Source organism: Oryx dammah, unplaced genomic scaffold (genome assembly GCF_014754425.2).
Source record: "Oryx dammah isolate SB20612 unplaced genomic scaffold, SCBI_Odam_1.1 HiC_scaffold_15, whole genome shotgun sequence".
NCBI lineage: Eukaryota > Metazoa > Chordata > Mammalia > Artiodactyla > Bovidae > Oryx > Oryx dammah.
This window is the reverse complement of record NW_024070199.1, coordinates 8,883,349-8,908,250: the sequence shown is the minus strand read 5'-3', so window position 1 is coordinate 8,908,250 and position 24,902 is coordinate 8,883,349. Positions and strand designations below refer to the sequence as shown.

The 24,902-nt window shown below is 33.8% G+C and overlaps 1 protein-coding gene across 24 annotated transcripts in view; it reads right to left on the bottom strand.

Annotated features, from left to right (window-relative positions):
* PICALM (phosphatidylinositol binding clathrin assembly protein) overlaps positions 1 to 24,902 on the bottom strand; it is a 97,833-nt gene that overhangs the window by 17,377 nt on the left and 55,554 nt on the right. For 2 of the 24 annotated variants that reach the window (XM_040255513.1, XM_040255518.1), the window contains exons 9-19: positions 22,150 to 22,235; positions 20,266 to 20,389; positions 19,855 to 19,991; positions 17,336 to 17,439; positions 12,231 to 12,380; positions 9,355 to 9,435; positions 6,447 to 6,554; positions 4,681 to 4,812; positions 4,555 to 4,585; positions 4,277 to 4,376; positions 1,116 to 1,139 (exon numbers count right to left, since the gene is read on the bottom strand). In XM_040255513.1, the coding sequence (XP_040111447.1) occupies positions 1,116 to 1,139; positions 4,277 to 4,376; positions 4,555 to 4,585; positions 4,681 to 4,812; positions 6,447 to 6,554; positions 9,355 to 9,435; positions 12,231 to 12,380; positions 17,336 to 17,439; positions 19,855 to 19,991; positions 20,266 to 20,389; positions 22,150 to 22,235 (1,077 nt within the window). The remainder of the gene's footprint in view (positions 1 to 1,115; positions 1,140 to 4,276; positions 4,377 to 4,554; positions 4,586 to 4,680; positions 4,813 to 6,446; positions 6,555 to 9,354; positions 9,436 to 12,230; positions 12,381 to 17,335; positions 17,440 to 19,854; positions 19,992 to 20,265; positions 20,390 to 22,149; positions 22,236 to 24,902) is intronic. The other 22 variants (XM_040255514.1, XM_040255520.1, XM_040255516.1 and 19 more) reach the window with 11 other exon arrangements.

The following is a 24,902-nucleotide window of genomic DNA, read 5'->3' as shown; positions in this document are numbered from 1 at the left end:
CTAAGATTTCAATGTGCTTTTACAGCATTAAAAATATTCAGATTTTTAGAAATACTCAAATCCTGCAACGTAACGTCTGTCTCTCCCATAAAGATGTCTGCCCAGAAAAAGCAGCACAGTGAATGTTCCTAGGTGCTTCACTTCTGCAGCAAAGACAAAGCTTAAAGATTTCAAATCAATGAACAATCTGATCTTCCAAAAGACTAGTTTCTAAGGACCTCATTCACTTCTTTCAAATAAGCCCAAAGATTTCAAGCCACTGTGGAGTATGACTCAAGTCTGTATGTAGAGTGTACATATTAGTATTCCAATTTATTCTGTAAATTATTTAAAATATCTTCTGCAAAGCACCAATTCAGAGTAATACATTTTCAAGTCTGTTTATGCTTAAATGTCTAAAAGAACAATCTACCATAAGATGTTTAAGGTCCTTCCTCTTTCCACTTCAATTCATGCTTTGAAATATACGACCTCAGCAAAAGTCATTTTAGATATATTTGCTGTCTTAACATTCCCTATGTGTTATCTTTTAATAAAAACTTAAGATGAATACAGGTGAAAGACCAATAACACTGCTAAAACATAAAGAATAAATTATATGGCAATTTGAACATACACATGGAGAAGTTCAATGAAGCATAGCTAAAGTGGATAGTTAAAAGTTTAGTATTTGAGTGAGCATGTAGAACTTATTGGTCTCTCCCTACTTAAGAACCAAGAGCTGCAAGAGCAGTAGACAAACTGCCAAGTACAGCAGAAGCCTGTAAGAGTTCATGCAACTGTGATTTCCAACATTACCACAATCACCATTTCCCTTCATTCAGAAGTCATCAAGTGCATAGTGGAAGCACAGATACAAACACAGACGCCCAGCCATCTGGCAGCAAATGGCAGAATATTAAGCAAGAAAAAAAATTTATATTTCCCATGCTACCATCATCAGAATCAATTCTACAACAAACCCATGAAATCAGTAGATGCTAGGAAGAATTTCTGGCACATTGAAAATTTGAATGTGAAAACAAGTAATAGCTGGAAGGTTATGAGATTCTGCTACAGCAGTGGTTAATAGCATGCCAATTTATTGCAAAAAAGGCTAGTTTTTGGTCACTTACGTATTGTGGAAAATGCATGCCATTCTGTTTTTCCCAGGGAGAACAATTACATAATGCAATAACACTGGATTAGAACAAGTACTTACACAACAGAAAATACATAGAGAGCATTTTAGTTCACATGTACATTCATTAACTACCTAGAACTCCTTGTATTTCCAGTATCTAATGGAAGAACATCTATACTAAAACACTATCAAGGTTGACAAGGGAAATTTAGTCTTTGGTATCATCACCTTACTTACGTAAGAGTTTACTGATTACAAGTGTCATTAAAATATAAAACCTATCGGTAGTATGAATAGTGTAAAGTTCAGTGCACACCATAACCAGGGATGCACTGTATAATGAATACCACAGGAAAAGCAGCAAGCAGTTAAAAGAGTTGGTAGTGTGACATCATTATATATTTTAATAAAATATCAATACATTTGTTTTAAATTTTTAAAAGTTTAAAAACCTTGACAGTGTTTAAAGATTAATAAAAAGTTAGAAATGTAAAGAAATGTCATAAGCAGCAGTTTATCTAAGTAGTGAATCACATCACCAGCCCTAAATGTTAGTCATTAAAAAGAACCTCTATAAAATACATACATACAAATATTTTAACAAAGTCCTCAAGAGATGACGCACCTTACCATATACAACACAGCACCATAGATACGGTTTCTTATCAGCACATTCTAGATGGTTAGATGCCTATTACATTCTAACAGTCCATCTAAGGTCAAGTGCTATTTGCAAATTTCTACTATTTCATATAAATACTAATTTGAAATAAGAAACTAGTCATTGTATTTCTGTATCAGCATTCAGATTTATATCATGGTTCATATGTTATATCAATGTATGATTCACACCTAGAGGTGTGTTACAGTAGGAAAAACATTGGATTAAGAGTCAGAAGGGATGGATTTCAATTTAAATCTGCTTCTGAGCTGTTTTCCACTTGAGGGGAAAAAAAAAAACCACTTTACCCCTACAGTTGGGACAACAGCTGCTCCCAAGAGTGCACTAATTATAGTCAGGATAGTTTGTGTGTAAAATGTAAACTATTTAAAATTTAAGGTTTTATTATTGGTGATGGTAGTGACCACTACCAGGAAAAAAGTTGTTGTTTAGTCACTAAGTCATGTCCAACTCTTGAGAGCCCATCAGGTTTCTCTGTCCATGGGATGGATTTCCCAGACATAAGTGGGTTGCCATTTCCTTCTCCAGGGGAATCTTCCTGACCCAGGGATCAAACCCATTCTCTCCTGCATTGGCAGGTAGATTCTTACTGCTGAGCCATCAGGGAAACCCTGCGAAAAAGTACTGTTTTTAAAAGGTGGCTAAATTTTAGTATTATTTTCCACTAATGAAGACTGAGATTAATAAAACTCTCTAGATAATGTCATGGAAAACTTTAATAGCACACTATTTTTAGCTCAGCTCTATATTCAATTTTTACAATTAACCCAAGGAAAACAGCAAAACAGCACAATGCTCTGGAAGAGATTTAATAACAGAAGTGGCTATAACAAGGGTATGAAGGTCTCTAACAACAGGAAGGACATAACATGCAAAATGCTGCTTATTAGCCCAAGTTTGCAAGAAAGCATGTTTCAAATTTTTCTACAAAAAGAAATTGGTTTTCTCTGACTCAAGAAGACATATTGGATTGGTAAAACAGTAGCTGACCAAGGGTAGTGGTACAGCCACAAAACTACTCAGGGACAACCATACCTTATGGTAATTAAAACCATTAGAACTTCTTTAGTATTAGATGCTAACTCACTGGTCCTCCCTGGAGGCTCAGACAGTAAAGAATCTGCCTGCAATGCAGGAGACCCAAGTTCGATCTTTGGGTTGCGAAGATCCCCTGGAGAAGGAAATGGCAACCCTCTCTAGGATTCTTGCCTGGAGAATCTCTTGGACATTAATTATCATGCAACTAATTTTTATTATTCATAGATTCTATATTTGCAAATTTGCTACAAACTAAAATTTGTAATCCCCAAATCAATACTTGTGAAGCTTTTGAAATCTTTCATATACATGTGCAAAGCCATGAAAAATCTGTACCCGATACATCCAGATCTGACAAGAAGATAACCAGAGGATGGAGAACTAGGGAACAATGAGGAATACTTGAAGAAGCTCTGGCTCTGGGGCCAGTTGGGTAGGTCTTGAGTTTCAACTTAGGTACCAATTAGCGGGGTGGTCAACTTAACACCTCTGAAACTCCTTTTCTCTTTTGTAAAATAAAATATCATCTACTAGAATAAATTTATTTAGGATTTAAGATTATAATCTATGTGAGATGTGTGAGTGTGTATACATACACAGCTGAAACTAGCTTTGTTAATACCGTCACCTAATTTTTTTAGCCAATTCTCCTTATTTGCTGCACTTAAGGTTCAAAAGATCCTGATGCTGGGGAAGACTGAAGGGAGGAGAAGAAGGGGACGACAGAGGATGAGATGGTTGGATGGCATCACCGACTCAATGGACATGAGTTTGAGTAAACTCCAGGAGTTGGTGATGGACAGGGAGGCCTGGCATGCTGCAGTCCGTGGGGTCGCAAAGAGTCGGACACAACTGAGTGACTGAACTGAACTGAACTGAAGGTCCTTAAAGTCACCAGAACACTGAATTAGTGAACACTGAGCCATTTTTAGGGGAAACACTGTGTGTGTGAAATTAGCAACTGATTCAGTGTTAGACAAATAAATAACAGATTTGAAACCAGCAATAGAGAATAATGATTAAGAGCATAGCCTCTGAGGTAACGCTGCCTGAGCTCTAAAAACCCACCCCATCTCTTTTATTTGGGCTTATTACTTAATAATCCTATGTTTCCATTTCCTTATCTGTAAAATGGGATAATAATAGTTACTACCATATAAGGTTAATTTGAGGATTATATAAAACAAAACCACATATTATGTTAGAATGATGCCTGGCACAAAATAACTCTTAAGTAAACATTAGCTACAAAAATGTACCTGGCAAATAGTGTCAACCCAGCTTCCTTTAGAAGCTGAATGAAAGAAATAGAAAGTACTTTTATTTCTTAACGACCTTTGCACTTATGCTTTATTGCTGCTTTAAACACATTTTCACGGTACATATTCACCCAAATTATTCATGTTAGTATATCATGAGATTTTCCAACTCACCATTGTTGCAGCATTCCACGCAGTTGTTGGTGCAACCTTTGGTTGCCAGTTAGATCCTCCAGTTAGCTTCTTTTCACCTGGCTGAGTCCAATTTACATCACTTTAAATAAACACAAGTAAGATATAAATGTCTGTAATTAGGAAGTTTTTTTACTAAAATTTAGATTGAACAGAGCATTTAAGATGCAGATGACACTTATACACATACTTTCTTGAGATAAAAGCCAAACCAATCTCTAGATGGCACATGAGGGAAAAAATGCAAATTTAACACTCACTTCTTAGTGGTTCCATTTCCAATGCCAAGATCTAGGACAGGAGAAAAAGAAAGCATTTAAAAACTAGACTCATTTTTATAAAACAACTTATTGTAAAGAAGATTCAAGAATTCAAAAAATACTTACTGCCCACAAGGTTGGCTAAGGATGAATCCAAGTCATCAGATACTAACTTGTTAGGTGGGAGTTTGGCAACGGGAAGACTCTGGTTCTGAGAGGCCACTGTTGGTTTGAGAAGTCCACCTAGTTCATCAAAGCCTTAAAGTTACAAACAGATGAAATAGGATTTTGTAAGGAACTTTACAGAGCTACAGCTTTCTAAAGGAGGTCTCTGCCTTTTCTTCTTGTTTAATGGAAAAATCCTCTAAGAAAATGGGCACTAATAAATGCCCTTAAGTGGAAAAAGGAGAAATCCACCATTTCAAAGTAAATCGATTGAGACGGCTGTATGTACTTTGGCAGAATTCATTTGTCTCACGTCATAACAAAATTACATTAAAGTTAAAGAGAATGAAGAAAGAAGCATTCAAGTAAACTACTCTTATTCCAAAACTGGGATGAGAAGGATGGAATTAATCCTCCCCCTCAGCTGACAAAGTCTTCTGAAGACTCACTCACACTTGAAGAAATATACGTAAAAAATACATCTCTGAAAAAACATTTCTTTTAAGAAACTGTATTTTATAGACTTTTTAATACTCTTCAAAGTGAAGAATGGAAGGTATATGTAAAACAGTATATTAGAACCAAGTGAAAATAAACCACTAGCTTCTCTCTTTTCTTCTGTCTAAGAACAGCCTAAATTAAACCTAAGAAATAGCTAAACTACACTCTAATTGCACAATCATGTAGTAAACTAGGACATTGCTGAAAAATAAAATCCCTTAAGGTTCTCTCCTGAAGGGTAAAAGGTAAAACAAATCCAATCAACCAAGCCACCAAATGACTCAATAGCATAACCTAGGAATACTAGAGAATTTGAAAAAGAAAGTCACCAAAAATGGGGGCTTATAAAATATGAACTGGTTTCTATATCCTTTATCCTTCCTCCCAGTAAGACAAACTCAAGAAGAGAAAGTTAAATACATCAAAAATCATTGTAAACCTACCAGTGCACAGAAAAACATGAATTCCTAGTGCATACATACTCTTTATAAGCTTGCTTCTTACTTTTGTATAAACACTTATGATAACTATTAATAACTGTAATTATGAAATTAAGAGTATCTCAATGTTTAAATGGTCTGAATTTAATTACTACACTTACCACTCTACGATTAAGAACATAATTTAGTGTCAACTTTATAGGAATTCAATTTTTACAAACTTCAAATTAATAAGATACTAAGTGGAAACCTAGCTCTATAGGTCTATAAAGCTGTCTTAAGACAAATGAACAAGCATACTACAAAACGATTAAAAAAAAAAAAAAAAAAAAGGCCCTGCACCCATAGCTCTGGTATTTAATTATTTCAGCCATTCACTACACAGACTATTTCAATACGTCAAGGTACCACAGGTAATACTTTCCTAGTTTTCAAAAAAGCCAATTTTATTTCAGTAAAAGTAAAAATTATACTGAATAAAAAAACAGAGCATTCTACACATGGTCACTAGTAATTGAGAACCCTAATCTAAGGAAAATCTCTTTTTTCTCTCTCTTAACACCTCTGGGAGAAACAGAATCTTCTCAGATTCAAAACTGCCACTAAGAAAAGAATAAAGGCTAATAGTCACTTGAAATTTTCTTCCAGTCACTGGGGGAGGAGGACCCACTTCTTTGGCTATCCTAACTCCATCTACTTACACATGGTAAAAGTATCATTATCTGTCCTTACACAGACTCTAAACTAGAACACTAGAGTAAAGGTAATAAAGTAATTTTTTCTTACCCCCAGAATCTACAGTAATGTTGGTAGATTTATTTCCAAACACAGATTCAAAGTCAACATTAAGGCCAGCTGAAGGATGTGGCTGTGCAACTGGAGAAGGAGTGAACCCTAAGAGAAACCAAAATGGAAGCAGCTCAATCTTTAATAACTCTACATTTACAGATATCTAAGAATGATGAAAACAATGGAAAAAGCCCTGAATTCCCACAACAAAAAACAAAGCCAACCCTTCAAGCAAAATGTTTCCTAGACTACCACATCTCCTTGTAGTGATTACATTTTCTAAAACAAAATCACCCCACTGACTAAGAAAATAAAAAAGTAAGTAAAGTTGAATTACTAGTTTGTTTCATTACAAAATAACATTTTTGCTTATTTTTTACCTTAAATTTTTATGCTAATGATCTTTAAAAAAAAACCCAACACATCTAAAATTCTAGGATCTTGTACGAAACCAAAATTTAAAGGATCATCTGGGAATAAGAATTTTGTGGTGTTTAAAAAAAATAACTTAGTATCCCGAAAAGTCTTTCTCCCTCTACCTACTCACCTTCCATATTTCTCACCTTCCTTCCTTCAATGGTTAATCAAAAGCTATACGGTTTAAGTTCACTTGTGAAGTAACAGGATTCTTAAAAGTTATAACCCACTAATCCTTATGAATCCCTTGTATCCAGATGTTTTTTGAATATTAAAAAAAAAAAAAGGACTATTTTCAACCATCTTCTAAGTTCAACTTAACTACTTCCCAAAGTGGGGCTGCCACATATGTAATCAAATATACTGATTTAACTATCTACGGTGAAACACAAGAACATAAAGGGAAAATTTATTCTCTCCTGTCAATGTTATGCTGATGCTACTGGCATTCAGCCAAGACATCCAGTTTATATAGAAACCAGGTAATGCTGAGGTCAATAGAAGATTTTCAATTGTGTGAAGTTTTATTTTTGTGAAGTGAGGTTCTGAATTTCTATAGGCTAACTAGAAGAATTAAAACCATCTAGACCAATTAGGGCTGTCACATGACTTGAGGAGCTTTCAATCACTGAGTCTATATTCAAGTAGAGAACAGCCTAGCAAGGATCACAAAGAAGGAATTCTTTCACTTGTGGAAGGCTGGAATAAATGGCTATAATAAATTCCTTCCTTGTGGAAGGAATTCTCTTCCATCTCTAAATTTTATAAACTCATAATGTTAAAAAGTTTTAAATATCTGGTATTAGAAGATTAATAACTATATTTGAGAGAAATTAAACTTTTGAGCCCTAAACATAGACCCTTTCTTCCTGTCCCATCTTTCTGCTAAAGGCAATTTCAATCTGTAAGAATCTCACACTGAACTCTTAATGTACATGACCAAGATTTAAGGAAGTATAATAATGCTGTACTAAAAAGACTGATCTTAAAGAAAAAGGTAAAAATTAGGACAAGATTTGGTGAGAAGTTCAAGAAGGTCCTCAAAGTCAGAGAAGCCAGTAAGGACTTTTTATTAACAGTGACTCACACAAGCTGGTATACATCAATGATACTACTGTAAAAGTAGCATTTTACATATGAGTATCAATATTCTGTAGAGGCAAAGATTTTTAAATGTACAAGTTTGATTTTACCCCATAGTCATTTAGCCCTTAAAATACTCTTAACTCAGACACTGACCATACAATGAGAATACAACATCAAAATATAATTACATATACTGATTTAACAGTTCTCTGAAGTATACAAACTGTTTAAGAAATATACCACAGGCTTGCGAGTTCTTCTCAGAGCTCCTTACAAAAGGAACAGATGTATCTACTCAAGAAAGACAAAAATCTATCGTACTTTATAATTACATCCCCATGCTACACCATTACAGTGTAAGAAGCTTACAGTGTTTAAATCCTGGAAACAATATCTGAGCTATGCTATCATTTAATAAGAAAACAAAGGGAAAAATAATTTGTAACTAGGACAGTATATCAAATTTCTATTTTCCTCTGATATCCTGTCTCAAATTCTTTTTAGAATTTTACTGATATCAGAGATGAGCCTATCCTTCATAATAATACAAAAACAACTTCATTACTTTCTGTAAAGAGGGGAGCCGTCTCCTGAGGTCCTGAGGGGCACCAATCTGTGAAATTATGACGTTACTGCCTGGGTAGAACAGCATTTAACACTCTGAACTCCCAATGCAGGGGGCCAGGGTTTGATCCCTGGTCAGGAAACTAAATCCTACATGCTGCAATTAATTTTTTTTAATGAAAATAAAATGCATTTCTTGTAAATAAATAAATAAGAGTTGAAAAGATACAAAGTAATCCAGAGCTAGTACCTCAAATTTTAACAGCTTTGACTAGCAGAGGAAAAAAGTAAAAGGGAAATTCTTAATAAATTATAATAGCTGATTAGACTGTCAACCTTTAATTTTTAAGAGTGACTTAAAGCAAAGTTATAAAATATCACCATTTCAAAAGAGAAGATTTAGGGATTCCCAATAAAAGATGAATAGGCTCGCCAAGTTAAGGTTAACTTAATGAAAACTGAATTTGCCTCTCTCTTTCATTTCACAAAACCCGGTGAAAAGTCTGTCACTGGCCACTTCACAGATTAACACTTATTAATACTGCACTGTAGGAACAATCTCAAGAGGAAAATAATAAGCTAACTGAAAGGTACAAGATAAACAAGTGTTGGTGACAGAAAGGCATTCCAAACACCTCTGAGAAAAATTAGCTGGGTTGTTAAAGATTTTGGTGATAGTTTGGTAATAAATAGGCCTCATACTTTTTTGAGAAAATAACTCTACTATTTATTAAACCAAGTGTTTTTTCTTCTTACCAACTCATTTTAAGGAAAACAACAAAATGAAATACCTCTTGCATGAACAAACTAATAAATTGTAGAGATTATTGTTACCTACCTCCAAATAAACCAGCTACAGTAGAAGGCTCATGGCACATAAAGGTAGTATTACGATAAGCTTGAGTGCCACAAAAAGTATCTGACAAGGCATATGAGGGAGAAAAGAAAGGACAGGAAAAAGAGAGAAAAGTGAGAGAGTGAGGAGGAACAGCCAAGAGTGGAATGGAGTAATTAAAGCAAAAACAGGAACAAAACCAAAAGAGAAAACAGAGGAGTTCAAGCCCTTGGTGTTCTTTAATTTACAACTACTAAAAATAAGCACTTAAGGCTCCATTATGAGTACTATATTTAAAACATATATATAAATAATATTCACAACAAATCTTAAAAAATAACCAACACTGCATATCTTTAGATGAAAAAATATAAACCAACTGGCTTGTTGGCCAATACTAACATGTCTTCTAATGTCTTCTTCTGCAGATGAGGAAGGAGGCCTCGACAAAGTCACAAACCTGGCATGGCTAGGACCACGACCCACTCACCTGACTTTCACATCCCAGTATCCTTAGGGCTGTAATGAGGGCAAGCTACAAACTACACTGAGAACTATATCAAATCAAGGTCCTCCTCTGAAAGATCTGGAAGGTAGCTACATATCTAGCTCTCTGATATTTCCTGGTCATGCTCAACTCTATAGAGCAGGAGTTAGCAAACTACAGCCTGTGGCCTATTTTTATATGGCATGAGAGCTAAAAATGGTTTTTACATGTTGAAAGGGTTTAAAAAAAAAAAAACAAAGAAAAGATGATGACTCAGAGATTTTATGCATCATATAAAAGCCTACAGTATTTATTACCTGGCTCTTTACACTGTTTCCTGATCACTATTCTAGAGCAGCATGATCCAACAGAGCTTCCTAGTAACAGAAATGCTTTATAAATCTGCACACTATGCAGATATGTGCATACAGTACATTATGGTAGCCACTGTGCCACTCAAGAGTGGCACTGTGGCTAGTACAAGTGAGAAAGAAAAATGTGAATTGTTATTTAACACTTAATTTTAATAAATCAAGCCTTAAAGGATGCCATGTGGCCAGTGGCTGCGGTATAAGGAATGACATACCTTGGGTGGTCCTTTCATGCTCTTACTACCGGAATTTTTATTACACAACTGTACTTCTTAGGAACTTTCAACTTCCACTGAAAGACTTACTAGAAGGCCTCTTCTATGACAGACATCAACAAACTATAGCTGCTTGTCTTTGTAAATAAAGTTTTATTGGAACACAGCCAAGCTCATGTGTTTATGTCTCGTCTATAGCTGTTTTCATGCTATGTCAAGGTTCAGTAGCTGTGAAAAAGACTGTGTGGCTCACAAGCCGAAAATATTTACAATCTAACAACCTCTTAAGAGAAAGTTTGCTGACCCCTACTCTAGATTATTGCCTAATTGGTTGATATCAGTGGTTTTTAATTTCCTCTTCTGCACTTTCATTAAAGAAAGTATTTAACAATAAGTTTTAGAAAGAAAGAGTATTTAATATTTATCTACTCTGTAACAATACAAAGATAAAGTGTTTAACAGTAAGTTAAGTCCCCTGTGTCTTCAGGGGACACAGATGTGACATCTTGAAGCCAATGCACTGCTCTGACTTAAAAGATGGAAATATACAGCCCAAATCAAAGTCATATCTGCTTCATATTCTCAAACTAAGGGAACAGACTAAAAAAGATACAGTCATATTTACTAAATACATACCATGCATAGTCAGTAAATATGAAGAAAAGATACAACCTGTAAAAGACTATCAACAGAACACTCCGAAGATAACTCTTGCTACCCCTTATTTCCAAGCAAAAAGGTACACCATCTGACATATTTCTAAGAGTAACAAAATATATAATTTAGTTTCAATTGCTTTTAATCTAATTTTTAAATGTATTACAATATAATAAAGGAATTACAGCCACCAAATATTACACTTTAGAACGATTAGACTAATTATGTAATTAGAGCGCCTGCCTTGAAACTTTCTCAAATCTCCAACTACTGCTTTCCAGTCACTTTCCCTTCTTCTCTCTCAGACATAGCTAACACAATATTCAGAATGTGGCCACCTGCTCTATCTAGGGAACACAGATGACTTTATGCATGATGCTGCAATCAAAGACTTATTTGTGTCACCTTATGCTGGCTGTACCTCTGAATTGAATAAAAGCATGTTCATCATCTTTTAAGGGGTGTTAGCACCATTTTAGCAGGATTCAAAAACATTTATTTCAGTTTAGTATATATTTAAAAACGTATTCTTCCTAGTATAACTTTGGAATGAAATTTTGCTTTCTTCAAAAGATTTTTACATCACAATTAAAGCTATTCAGTCAAGTTGCTTTTCATTTTCTATTTTTCATTTACCTCCAGGCTAACAATGAAGTGAGACCGTTAAGATTAGACAGAGGGTATGTATAGGTTTTAGACAATATAAAATTATACCATTATTTGAAATTAAAAAGGGGAAAAAAGATTAAGCTACTAAGGGTGATAATCACCCTCTCTCTCAAACAGAAAGGGAAAAATATAAGCACACATAAACACGTAAGTAAGTTCAAGAAATGTCACTCTCCAAACAACTCTAATAGCCAACTCTGTGAACTAATGAGCAGGATGTAGCATGTGATGCTGCAATATGACGGAGAGGAAAACCAAACTCAGTTTCAAAGGAAATTTTCCTTCCTAAAAACTTGCATCAAATAAAATCAGGGATACTCGTGTAAAAAAACCTCACTACACTATTGCTAGTTTATTTTAAAGTTTGTTATTAAAATCCAAAGTAATTATTGCAGTGCTTTAAAAATAATGGATACGTTAAAAAAAAATACTTAGGCAGTATAAACATTAATTGGAAAGAAAGGTTAAATGGTACTTTACCAACAAACATTTCATGAGTAGGTGTCCTAGTAGTAAAAGTGGATACATCTGAAGAGATAGGAAGGTGAACATCACCACTACTTTTTGTGAGGAAAGGATTTAAGCTTGGAATGGCATCATCAACAGCATCTACAGTAGCAGAGAAAGGATCTGTGCAGTCCAAGTGCATTACAGCAAAATGAAGAAAGGAAGTAAATTAATTAGTATTGTAATTAGTCAAAAGAGGCAAAGTGAAAAGTAGTAGCTATTATCATTATTAATCCAAATGCAAATGATCAAATCTAATCACCAAGATGGAAGAAATGCATTTAACATATTTTAAAATGAACCCTCAGAAAAAAAATACTTTTGTGTCCGTAACAGCAGCAGCATACTAAGGATGGATCTGCTCTACAACATCAGAAAGACAACAGTCAGGTAGTTTAAAAAGAGAATAGCAACAAAATGTTTCTATAGATGAGCCATCTCACCTGAACTGTGTTCCCCACCCAAGATGGGAGTGTATTGGCTCTGGTGGCATAGCTATGCATACTTAAATAACTGATATGAATATGGAATAAGTAGTATTTCAAAAAGCCAAAAGGGTTAGGAGTTTCTAACATGTCCATATAACTCTTGTACAGCTTCAGATGTAGGAAACAAAATAATAAAGATGAAGCAAATGTCTAATGATGGAAAAAGAAATTTTGGAAAAATTAAGAACAGAGACAGAAGACTGGCCATGTAGCAGACTGGGATTAGCTTTGAAGGCCTGGCTGTAAGTTTTAGAGCCTAAATGATTTGGCAGGAATAACAAATGTACTATTCCCTAGTAGAATGTATCAAATACATACTATCATCAAATCCTACAATTGAAGTTATTTTAGAATCATATTTACTGTATCTATTCCTCATTCAAGATAACTAACATTGTAATGACTGAAAGCCATTCATCATTCCTTAAGTATGGGGAGAAGCAAAAATAAACTCTCATAATTTTCTAGCACAACTAAAAATGAAAGGTACTCCCGTAGTCCAACCAGTAGCCTATTTCTGTGTATTCTAGTCTGTGGTCCTAACTTAAGAATACAGTATTCAGCACTATTAATCTACTCTAAGGTTGTAAGGGAGAACAATAAGGAGGCAATGGCCAAAGAAACAGCTTCTGCATTTCAACACAGGCACATTTTATCCTTAAAGTCAATAAACTGAAAGTTAGTGTTCTGCAAATCCTGCAACTGTAACTTCAAAAAGAAAAACATCAAAATAAAATTGAGGTCACTGTATTAAGTCTTACAAACATACCAAAACTCACTGATACACTATTCTAACTCAAATGATCATGAACATCTTTCCCATCCCTCCAACTCCTCAATAAATGGAAAATGGCGGGAAAGAATCAGAAAAAAATAATTCAGAAACAAAAAGTAGAAAAGAGTCAGAAATAAGATTCACTTTTTGTACTAAAATACAAATGTGATGATGACCACTCTAACTCCACAAAGGAGCTGCATTAAGTTTAGAGTTGATCAGTTCGGTTGAAAGTATTAATACTACTCTGAAATATCTGATAGTGGCATAGAGCTTTTAAAGTACATTATACTTTGTTGGACAAGTAAGTAACACAAAAACTCTCTCCAGTTATCCATGCAGAAGCAACCACGAGAGAAGTCACTCAAAAAGAGTATACACATTGCTACAACAGATTCATTAGGTTTTTGAGAAAAGACATGTTTGGAAAAAGTTACTCATCTGCTACTCTGTTGACTGATACTTTTTACCTAAGCACTTAATATCAATCATTTCCTATTATATGAAACATCCTAAAGAGTATGCAGAAAAATGTAAGTGCATCTGTATATTTAGATCAATCAGACAATAAGAAAAACCAGCTTTTAATCTACCTTGACAAAACATTTCTACTATGGTATAGTGGATATCATCATTTAGATTTAATTATACTATAAAAATGAATTCAAATTCATTAAAGATAAAAAAAATAGTAATAATATTCCAGTTATTCCAACTTAAACTTTATCAGCCTGGCAACTCTAAAATTCTGTATATTTAATTAAATACTTTTTTCTATTACTTTTATCATTATTCACTTGAAAGTTTAATTTTATGTAGAAAAATAATCCAAAAAGTTAAAGATTAAAATAGTACCAGTCATTTTTTTAGTCTTGAGATAAATATCTGATATCTACACATTTGCACACAGAAAATTGAGTGTTTTCATGATGTATTTTTAATGAGTGTTTTCATAATGTGTGTTTTATGCCAGCTGAGAAAGAAATTAAACTTAAGAATGGGTCATTCTTTTCTGAAATCTTGCTTAAAATATACAACAGCGTACTAAGCTGAAAATAATGTGTATCTCTAGATTTGCTGTAACTCAAAGTTTTTAAGGTGGTAAAAACTGAAATCTCAGCTATTAGTATTCAATAGCAATTGCGTGTTCGACTCCAGACCATTTCTTGAAAAATCAAAGGCTCGTTAATAATGGAATGAAAGAAACAAGCAAGCTTGTATTCTCTTCAATGTTCATTTAAAGGTACAATCTTACTTACATACCTCTCATATAAACAGGCAAATCTTACTTCCTCTTAACTGTTTATCACTAACCTAGCTGTGATTGAAAATACACATCATTTCTGTGGTGCTTATGATAAGAACTAAATTAAATACCAATCTGTTGCTGATATTCATTTTCAGCAAATGAGAACAATAAAAGCATTAAATAATATTTTAGAATTATAAAAAAAAAATCCAATCTTTGTTTTGTCACATGCTATAAAAGCATGATACAAAATGCTACATATTTCAAATGTTCAGGTAAATGGTTAACTTCAAAAAGTACGTTCTGGAATTTACTGTTATGATCAAAGCTTTATATAAAAGACTTATTATCTTAGTAACTTATTTTAAAAATAAAGGAAAATATCTTAATCTGAATGTCATGGTTATGAACAATACAATGATTAAGTATTAAGAGTTCTTGGCTTAAAATACTCTTAGGCTATCTCTTTACGCATAAGTCAAAACTTTGCAGTTATTACCAACTCAGAAGCCAAATATAAGGCAAAGTTTCATTTTTCTTAAATTGAGGGGCTTATAGTAAGATTACCATGCTTTCCTATATAACTGTAAGCTTTTGGAAAAACAGTAGTCAATTGCTACTGCCTCTGCTCCCAACTATACCTTATAGTATAAGGTATAGTAATACTTTTTTTTTCAAAACAATTTTTACAGTGCCACATTTAGATAGCAAGCCTAATGTTAAAATATGGGGGAAATTTTGACAAAAACAGTACATAAACCAAAATAACCTAAAATAGAAAAGTACAACATAATTAAATGTACTCCAACATTCTATTCATAAACTGCTATCAGATAATTCTTCTAACAGACTATAAAACAATTTTTACATACTGAAATTACTTAAAATTATTTTCCCACAGTAATAGTCTATCTGCTTTCATATGTGAGCTCAATGATTCCAAACAGAAACTTTGATTTGTCATTGTTACAACTGTATATGGTATCCAGATAAAACTAACACCCAGTTCAGTTTCACTAAAATGTTATATTAGTTCTACTAAGTCTTCTGTAAAAGTTTTCATCTCTTCAGTAATACAACTTTTCAGCCTTAATTTTAGAAAACTATAGTTTCTTTAAAGGTAAGCAAACTAAAACCGCTTGAATGGTCCTGTTAATCCTATTAATAAGCAATTCACAATAAGCAGGAAATAAGCATACAAATTTTGCCAGATTAAAAATCCTAAAATTTTAATTATCATTAGGCTATTAAGAAATTCCTTTCTCTTAACCCTAATATGCTGTCTACAGATCATTTAAAAATTCTGAAAAATTCACTGACTTTGAACTAGCTTACTACTTTTAGAAATTACTCCTAGATCTTAAGATTTAGCTCAGTTTTTAAAATAAAGTGATAGCTCACAAAATCTGTCTAAAAACCTAGTACTTTAGTGTTTTACTATTCCTTTCCCCTGTCCTGTCTTGAACCAGAAATAATCTGCCCCTAAAAGGAAAACATCTACCGACTCAAAGAACATTTACAAAGTACCTGCTATATACCAAGAAATGTTCAATCCATCGGGGATATATCACTCAACAAAATATTTTAGAGCTCCTATTCACATAGTTTATGTTCCATTATATAAACTATTCACAGAGTTTATGTCCCATTATAAAAAATTGGGTCTTAAGAAATAACTATTAAAAAAACCCCAAAAGTTATTAACTCAAATTATTAAAATAAAGGAAAAAAGTCTAATATATCATAAAACCCCACTAGAACAATGAATCCCTGCTCTGAGAGGTAAGCCACTCAAGTTAGATTTTACATGTGAGCCAGCAAGAAGTTTAAGGTAGTCTGCCATTCTCTAACAGTTTTCTAGACAATGTCCTTTCTCAGAATGTCTTCCCCTATCATAAAATTTTTTGAGTGTTTGTAAAATAATATTTATATAAATACAAACAGAAGTACCAAAACCAAAGGAAATGATCTGAAAACATACTAAATGTCTAACTTAAAAACTGACGTGGCTCGCTCTTCAACAATGCTGGGTCATGAACATAATATGTTTACCTTAAGGTCGAAGAACTACTCAAGGGCAGCAAACTTTCCTGTTGGTACTAGGGGAAAATTCTTTGAATACCAAAATCTGAATTAAATGAACATTTTAAATATAAGTAGCAAAAGTTTGTCATGACAAGATAGTGCACTTCCTGAACTTAATTAGAACTTTAATAGATGAGTTTTCCCCTCTGCAAGTAAGTTTTTTTTTTCTATACCAAAAGTAAAATACCCATTATGTATTTCTGGGTAACAGAACAGAAATTCAACATTGAAAGAATAATTTCACACTTAAACATATTTGGTCCTTCTTCATCTGCATTAAATCTCATTTCATAATTTAACTGAACATATATTCCAAAATTGTATTTATTAATAAATGAAAATGTCTTCAAGGGGCAAAACAACTTCACTGTCATATTAATATTTTTCAAGTTCTCACGTGTCAAGTGAAAGCAAGTAAATCCCACAAAATGGGGAAGGGAGATGCCTATACAACATACAATGTAGACTCATTAATGCTTACCTCCCCATGTACTTGCTACCTGAGAAGCAGTTGACATTGAAAGTACAGATGGGTGAAAAGTTGGCTGCTGCAAATCAAGCAGATCATTTGGTAGCTTTGATGTGCTAGAAAGATATTTTGAAAATATGATTTATTTATTAGACTTTGCTGGATTAGTCACTCCTCGCACCCATTCCAGTAAATAAAAACATTTTTTTAAAAATGAGAAAAAAGTCCCAATAATATAAATCTCAAAAGGAAGAACAGTTTTAGCAAGAAAGAGTTGCACGTCCCTTGTATAACAGCATATTTCCAAGGAGACCTAGAAAATGATTCAAGTACCATATCTTAAGTTTAGAGAGGATTCAAGTAATAATAGCCATTTTGGAAAGAATCAAGGTCTTGCTCAGGAAAAAACTAGTCTCTTTATTGAAAAGAACCTAGTACCTAAACAACATTAATTCCAAATTACGAAATACATGACAAATTAGTTTTTCTAAGAAATGTGATTGTTAATATTTAAAACTCCAATTACATTTTTAATACCAAAACTCCCACAAAATAAAATACCTATTAATATTACCTCTATTGTTTCAAATATCAAGCATATCAGTAATACAGGGAAAAAATTAAACATGCATATACGATATAAACTTGTAACAGAGCCACCCCATTACACAATACAACTTACATATATCTTACCATGAGACTTTTACATGATTAAGAAACAAATAAGATTCCAGTTTCTAAGAATTGAGGCATTATTTGTACCTCAGCATAGTTTAACTTACACTTATTCATAGTTTAACTTACACTTATTCAAAAATAAAAAGTTTTGAATATGTATCTTTTAGATGTAAAATATAGTGTTATAAGTAAATAAAAATACAAATGTATTTAGTGCTTTGGGGAAAAATATAGAGTATGCAGTAAGTGTTACGTAATAGGCTGTAAGATTTGTCCTTAATTACTATTAAAAAGGTGAAAATGTTGAATGTATTACGTGAAATAAAAATATTAGATCTTTATCAATTGATTTGTTTTATCCTCAAATATTTAACATTCTTTTCTATTTACCCGCATCCTCTTACCCTGCTTAGACAGGCTTCTTTTTAAGATCCCTAAGACAAAAACTTAACACTTAATGGGTCTGATGCTATTGGGGATTAAGGAGAATATTATACAAAAATCAAAACAAACAAAAAGACAAAACTGAAAGAAAGAAAAACACGTAACTAAATACAACATCTACTAAGACTTTTGGGAGCAGGCAGCAGTTAAGTTACACTGAACTCTGACAGGAGTAGGTAAGTTGAAGGGAAGATCGTTTAAGGATAAGTTAAACAGCAACAACAAAATCAAAGAAAAACAAGCAAGCATCACTCTCCATGTGGCATTTACCATGCAATAAGCACCGTGTCCACAGTATTAAACCAGTCAATCCTAACTAAAGAAAATCAACCCTTAATATTCATTCAAAGGACTGATGCTGAAACTCCCAATACTTTGTCCACCTGATGCGAAGAGCCTAATGTTGGGAAAGACTGAAGGCAGGAAGAGAAGAGGACAACAGAGGATGAGATGGTTGGATGGCATCGCTGACTCAATGGACATGAGTCTGAACAAATTTCAGGTGATAGCAAAGGAAAGGGAAGCCTGGTATACTATAGTACACGTGGTTGCAAAGAGTTGGATATGACTCAGCAAATGAACAAGCAGCACCATGTAAAACCCTGTATTAGTGATCCTACAACCCTGACAGATATGAAAATTCTTGGTCCTTACCCTACAGCTACTGAACCAGAAACTCTAGAGGTGGGGCTCATAAATCTGTGATTTGGATGGTGGCTAAGACTGAGAACCATGATCTGTACATTATCTTGTCTGGAAACTGAGATTTAAAAAATAAAACAAACCAGGATTCTTATACTCTAAGTCACTTTAAGGTAAAACACAGGAGGGATTTTTAAAAAGCCAGTTATTCTAACTTGCTTGGAATTAAAGTATTTGTATTGTTAAGTAGCTTAAACTAGGCAACAGGATTACTGAAGTTGGGTTGATAGGGTTCAATTACCACAGAAATCTGGCAACTAACTCTTACTGTGTTTCAAGTTACCTAAGGGACTAGAAGCGAAAAACTTTATAAGTATCTAATGAAAGGATATTCTGAAATTACATATCATACACACATATCCAAGAGTTGTACACAAGGTCTTGAACCATTAGAAACTTCACAAATGTGTATAACTAACAGTTAATTTTTATATTTTTACAATGAAACATTTGCCCAGAGAAAAACCACCACCCTTTAACTGGTATAAATTTATCATTTAGCCATCTTCCATTTTTTAAATATTCAAAATATAAACTCTTATCACTTTGTATTTAGCTATTATTCACTACCACCGTTTACTACTACCTTCTTTGTGTGAATTCATGATTATGAAAATCTGGTATCAAATTAAACCTGAAAAGCTCTGCACAACTGATGTATCTTTAAACCTAGGCATTCAAAGGTAAGCGCTAACCACTCCACCTACCTGTTAGAAGAACTGGGGGTAGAAAAAATGTCAATGGCTGGTGCAGTCATCACACTCCCTGCTGAGGTGGACACAGGAGAGGCTGCAGTTGTTAAAGAGGTATGAGGTTTCTTTGCAAGTTCTTTTAGGCGCTGTTCCTGTTGAGAAAGGGTACTACCATAAGGAACCTAGAAACCAGATTGATTTGTAAGGCGTTTGAAAGAAAGTGTTTTCTAATTTTGTTTTGATAGCAGAAAGGTATTCTCTGTATTGTCAATTGTTCAATGTCAGGATGAAAAATTAAGACTACTAAATTTCATCTTGTTTGTACAAATATTTATTAAATACTGTTAGTCTGTATGGAGGTCCCAATTACTTTATGAGCACTTATACTTGCTTTTCCAAATAATTTAAGAGAACGCATACACCTACCTTTAAAGCTTTTAAACGAGCCTGTTCTTCCTCTAATGCTGCCTGCTTTTCCCTTTCATCCACTTTGGTAAGAGACAGGCCAGTGCTTGCCAGGGAAGAGACTGCGTTGGAAAGTGTTGTTGCCCTAGGATAATCAGGCGAAAGTAATTAATTCAGTTTTTGGCCAAACGTTTCACATTACATCCTGGTTACAGAATGGTTTAGCAGGGTAGCCATGGATAGATACTATAATTATGAACTAAACCTGTGGAGTCAACATCAGTACTTCAGAAGAAATATTCTACCCACTCATCTAGAGGATTATTAAGAAATTAGCTGATTTACACATACATTCATTTATTATTAATATTTTAAACTAAATGTTAGACTTTGGAAAGGATTTGGAAAGGATTCAAAATAAAGGTGAAGGACATTGCCTCTTCCAAGCCCAAGGGAGGGATCCAATGCAACTGGAAAAAAGTTCACATACTTCAGGGAAAACCCTGACGGGTAAAACATATTGAATTTCTCATTAAGAAGTGACCTGCTAATTTACAACCTGGGTTTTGGCAGTACTACTACAGAACACGAAAATACAAGAACCAGCAATAAATAATGCGTATGTAGATATGCTTCTCTTATAATAACCCCCAAAGATGTCATTCCCAGAAGGCCCATAGGTTCTCCCAATGGAAGACTAATGTCATCCCAGTCACCAGTCCATTTGGCACCTCCTTTCTATCTGCTACCCTTTTGCCAAGCTGGAATTTTCTTTTCACACATACTATATTTGCACATGTATATGTAATTCCTCATTCCTCACTGGTGGATTCACAGCAAGCCATCTCCTTTCCCTTAGATCAAAAACTTACCAAGATCATAAACCCCAACATTTAATTTCCATATGTTAATTCTAGGCAAAATAAACATGTTTGGTAAAGAATTCTCTCCTGAAACTACTCCTCAGGGACTGCTATTAATTTTCCTTTATCACACACCAAACACCATTAATTTCTACTTTAAGTAAACAAATAGAAAAACTATTTAAGTTTTATATAAAAATCAATTTTATAAATGAGCCAATATAAAGATAAAACTCTGAAGACAAAGGAAGAGTAATACTGTTCTAAAGAAATTAGAAAATATTAGAGATTAAAAAAACATATAAGGTACATCAGTATACCTGAAGCTACTTGGCTATGTTTTGCGTTACTTTCTCAAATAATTGGGCCTTACATTTCTAAAAACCTATTAGAAAAATCACATCAAAAAGAAGGAAAGTTCTAAGCATAATTTATACAAAAGCTTTTCTTCTACTAACCAACACAATAACAACATTACAAGGTCAATAAGAGATGATCTATATTATTTTTGATTTGCTAGGTTCATTGGTCTTAGTCTTGGAAATCAGCTAAAAGTCTAACAGAATGATGAAAATACGTCACCGATCACCCCCAAGAACTGGCATTAGAGAAAAGATGATGAAATCTTATGTTGGACATCCTAGTTCTGAGTCCCTGAATTACTACTGCATACTTCACAGGGCTATTTGTGAGGGTGAATCAAATTTGTAAAAAGGAGCCTTATAATTATAATATACCATATGAACCCATGCATTTCATCTTTAAGAGAAATACTAACACTATGAACACCATTCTAAACCACACAGTTACTGTCATCATCTTAACAAATGCTAACATTTACTGAAAAATAGAAACTGCCACAAAAACTTACATGTATTAATCTTTAAGAGCAACTCTCTGAGGTTGATACTATTAATAAACGACTTATAAATGGTGAAATCAAGATAAAGAAAAACTAAATAACTTGGAACTTCAGCTAGACTCATCTACTACTTTCTCAGAAACAGCACTACCTCTCTTTGCCCCACAAAGAATAATGTACCTGCTTGCAGCTGTAGAATCTTTGATTTTCTTTCCTTCCAAGGAAGCTAAATGTTGTTCCAAAGCATCAAGAAGACTACTGGGGGCCTAAAATTGTACAAATATTAAGACTTTCATGATAATCACACCATTACTCAAAATAAATCAAGAATCATCTAATACAAGAAAGAAAAATAAATAGGTATATTCCCCATGAACGAATTAACAGTAGCATTTTAGCTATCTAAGAATGACACTATTATTTTTATTATATAAGCATCATCTGGTAAGAGTATTAACAAACAATCAAAGCTATAAAAACTAAGTCTATGTGAACATAAAACATTAAGATGATCCTGCAATTTTTTAATATTTAACTTATTTAAATTTTAAATAAAAACAATCCTAAAAGCTGGACATAGCGCTGAGTGAGCTCCTGCTGCTGCTGCTGCTAAGTCGCTACAATGCTGGTGGGAATACGCCTACCTTGAAAAAAGACATGGATTTTTTTTTTTTTAAAGAAAGCTAAATATACACCTACCTTAATTACCCAATTCCATTTCTAACTGTTTATTTAAGAGAAGCTTATCTCCACAAGAAAAGACTTGTTGTAAGCACCTTTATTTGGTGGTTTAGTAGCTAAGTTGTGTCTGACTTTTGCGACCCAATGGACTATAGCCTGCCAGGCTCCTATGTCCATGGGATTTCCCAGGCAAGAATACTGGAGTGGGCTGCCATTTTCCTTCTCCAAGGGATCTTCCCAATCCAGAAAACAAACCCAAGTCTCTTGTATCTCCTGTACTGCAGGTGGATTCTTTACTGCTGAGATACCAGGGAAGCCCCAGCTTTATCTACAACAGTTAAAAAACTGTAAATAATCCAAAAATTTCCAAATTTTCTAATTTAGAAAAGAGACAAAATGGTCAATTCACATGATGGAATACTATTCAGCAATTAGAAAGAATTAATTAATGGTATATCTAACATATAGACAGCTCTCAAAACATTATGATGAGCAAAAGAAGCCAGACATAAAAATAGTCACATGATCCCATTTATGTTAAATTCAAAAACTGATAAAAATTACTCTATTAGAATTCAAAATAGTGATTTGTGTGGAGTGGACTAGGGGTGACTGGAGGGGGACAGAGGCTGATGGAAACAATTTGATTATTGTTTATATTATTATTGTTAATATTGATTATATGAGTGCTTACAGTTATCAACCCTCATTCAAACAGATATTTACCTCAGTTTTTTTTTAAAGACTAGCTTGAAACCCTCAGTCTATGTGTCAAATCTCAACTGAATATGAACAGTTAATTACTTATTTTCTAAAGGGAACCTTTTCAGTGAGCTGAAAAGGAACTGTTCACTACTTTTAAGTGAAGCAAATACATCACTGGCAAATATTCTTTAGGATTTGATATAAAGTTTCTGAATTACAGGTATCCAAAAGCAGTTGGAAGAGACAGTACTAGCTAATTTCTCTGTCAACTATGACCTGAACAACTCCCTTCATCTTGTATTTTCTCTATATCAAGGCTGTAGCACAAGACAGACATGGTAGGAAACAAGAACTTCTGTGCTGATCTGAGGACACACGTGCAATCCCTCAACTCCAACAAATCAGCAGCCAACCACCATCTGGGCTACGCCAGAGACGATGAGGAGAGCGTGACAGCCATTAACACTTTAAAAGCTCCTGTAACACAACAGGCACTGTGCAAGCTACCCTGTATGCCATCACCGAATCTGTGAGAAAGACACGACTACCATATCCACTGTACAAGTAAACAACTGGAGACAGAACATGAACTTGGCCCAGATCACATATCTGATACATAGCAGGAGCCAACACAGTGTGTAAGCTATGTCCCGCCTTAAAGCCCAGATACTAACTACCATGCTGCAGAATCTTAAATTAAAACTGAGGTCATTTAAACTATGTATTTTTTTCTGAAACATTTAAGTTGTGCTTACAAATACTTACACTACCTAGGTATGATAATTAATAACTATATCTTAAATCCCTTTTAAATATATCTATTTTTTCAAAGTCAAATCCACATTACAAAAAATGAAGGAAATGTGATGTTTCACATCCTAAAAAGAACAATTTATAACAAACAAACAAAGAGTAAATAATCTCAAATTTCTACTTGTGTATAACTACCATCTTTCCTAAAGTACAATACCATGAATACTAAAGTACAGACACATATGATAGTATGGCCTGAGGCTGATCTTTTTACTTTTAAATCTATTTATTTTAAACTTTTATTTATACTGGCATATAGCCCATTAACAATGCTGTGATAGTTTCAGGTGGACAGCAAAGGGACTCAGCCATATTATATACATGTATCCATTCTCCCCCAAACTCCCTTCCCATGTGAAACTGTCAAATCAGTTTATACTGTTCAAACAATGACTCTTATCACACTTAGCCTATAGCAATAATGTGCTCAATCTTAATCAGGTCAATTATTTCATGTGGGCATATACAAAAATTTTTATTTGCATACAATTCATAACTAGATCTAGTATATACCCTTAGCCTGGAGATCAAAGAGATGAATCAGAACAAGTGAGTACAGAGAAAAACAGTAAGAACCATTAATAAGCCAAGTATTTAAAAGAATACCAGAAGGACTGAAAATAAGGTAAAAGAGATAACTACTGAGGAGAGAGTTGATATAAAAGGATAGTTTATGCCAGGTCCTTTCATTGTTAATACTCAGTAAACAAACACCAGAAGAGGCCAGAAAAAAC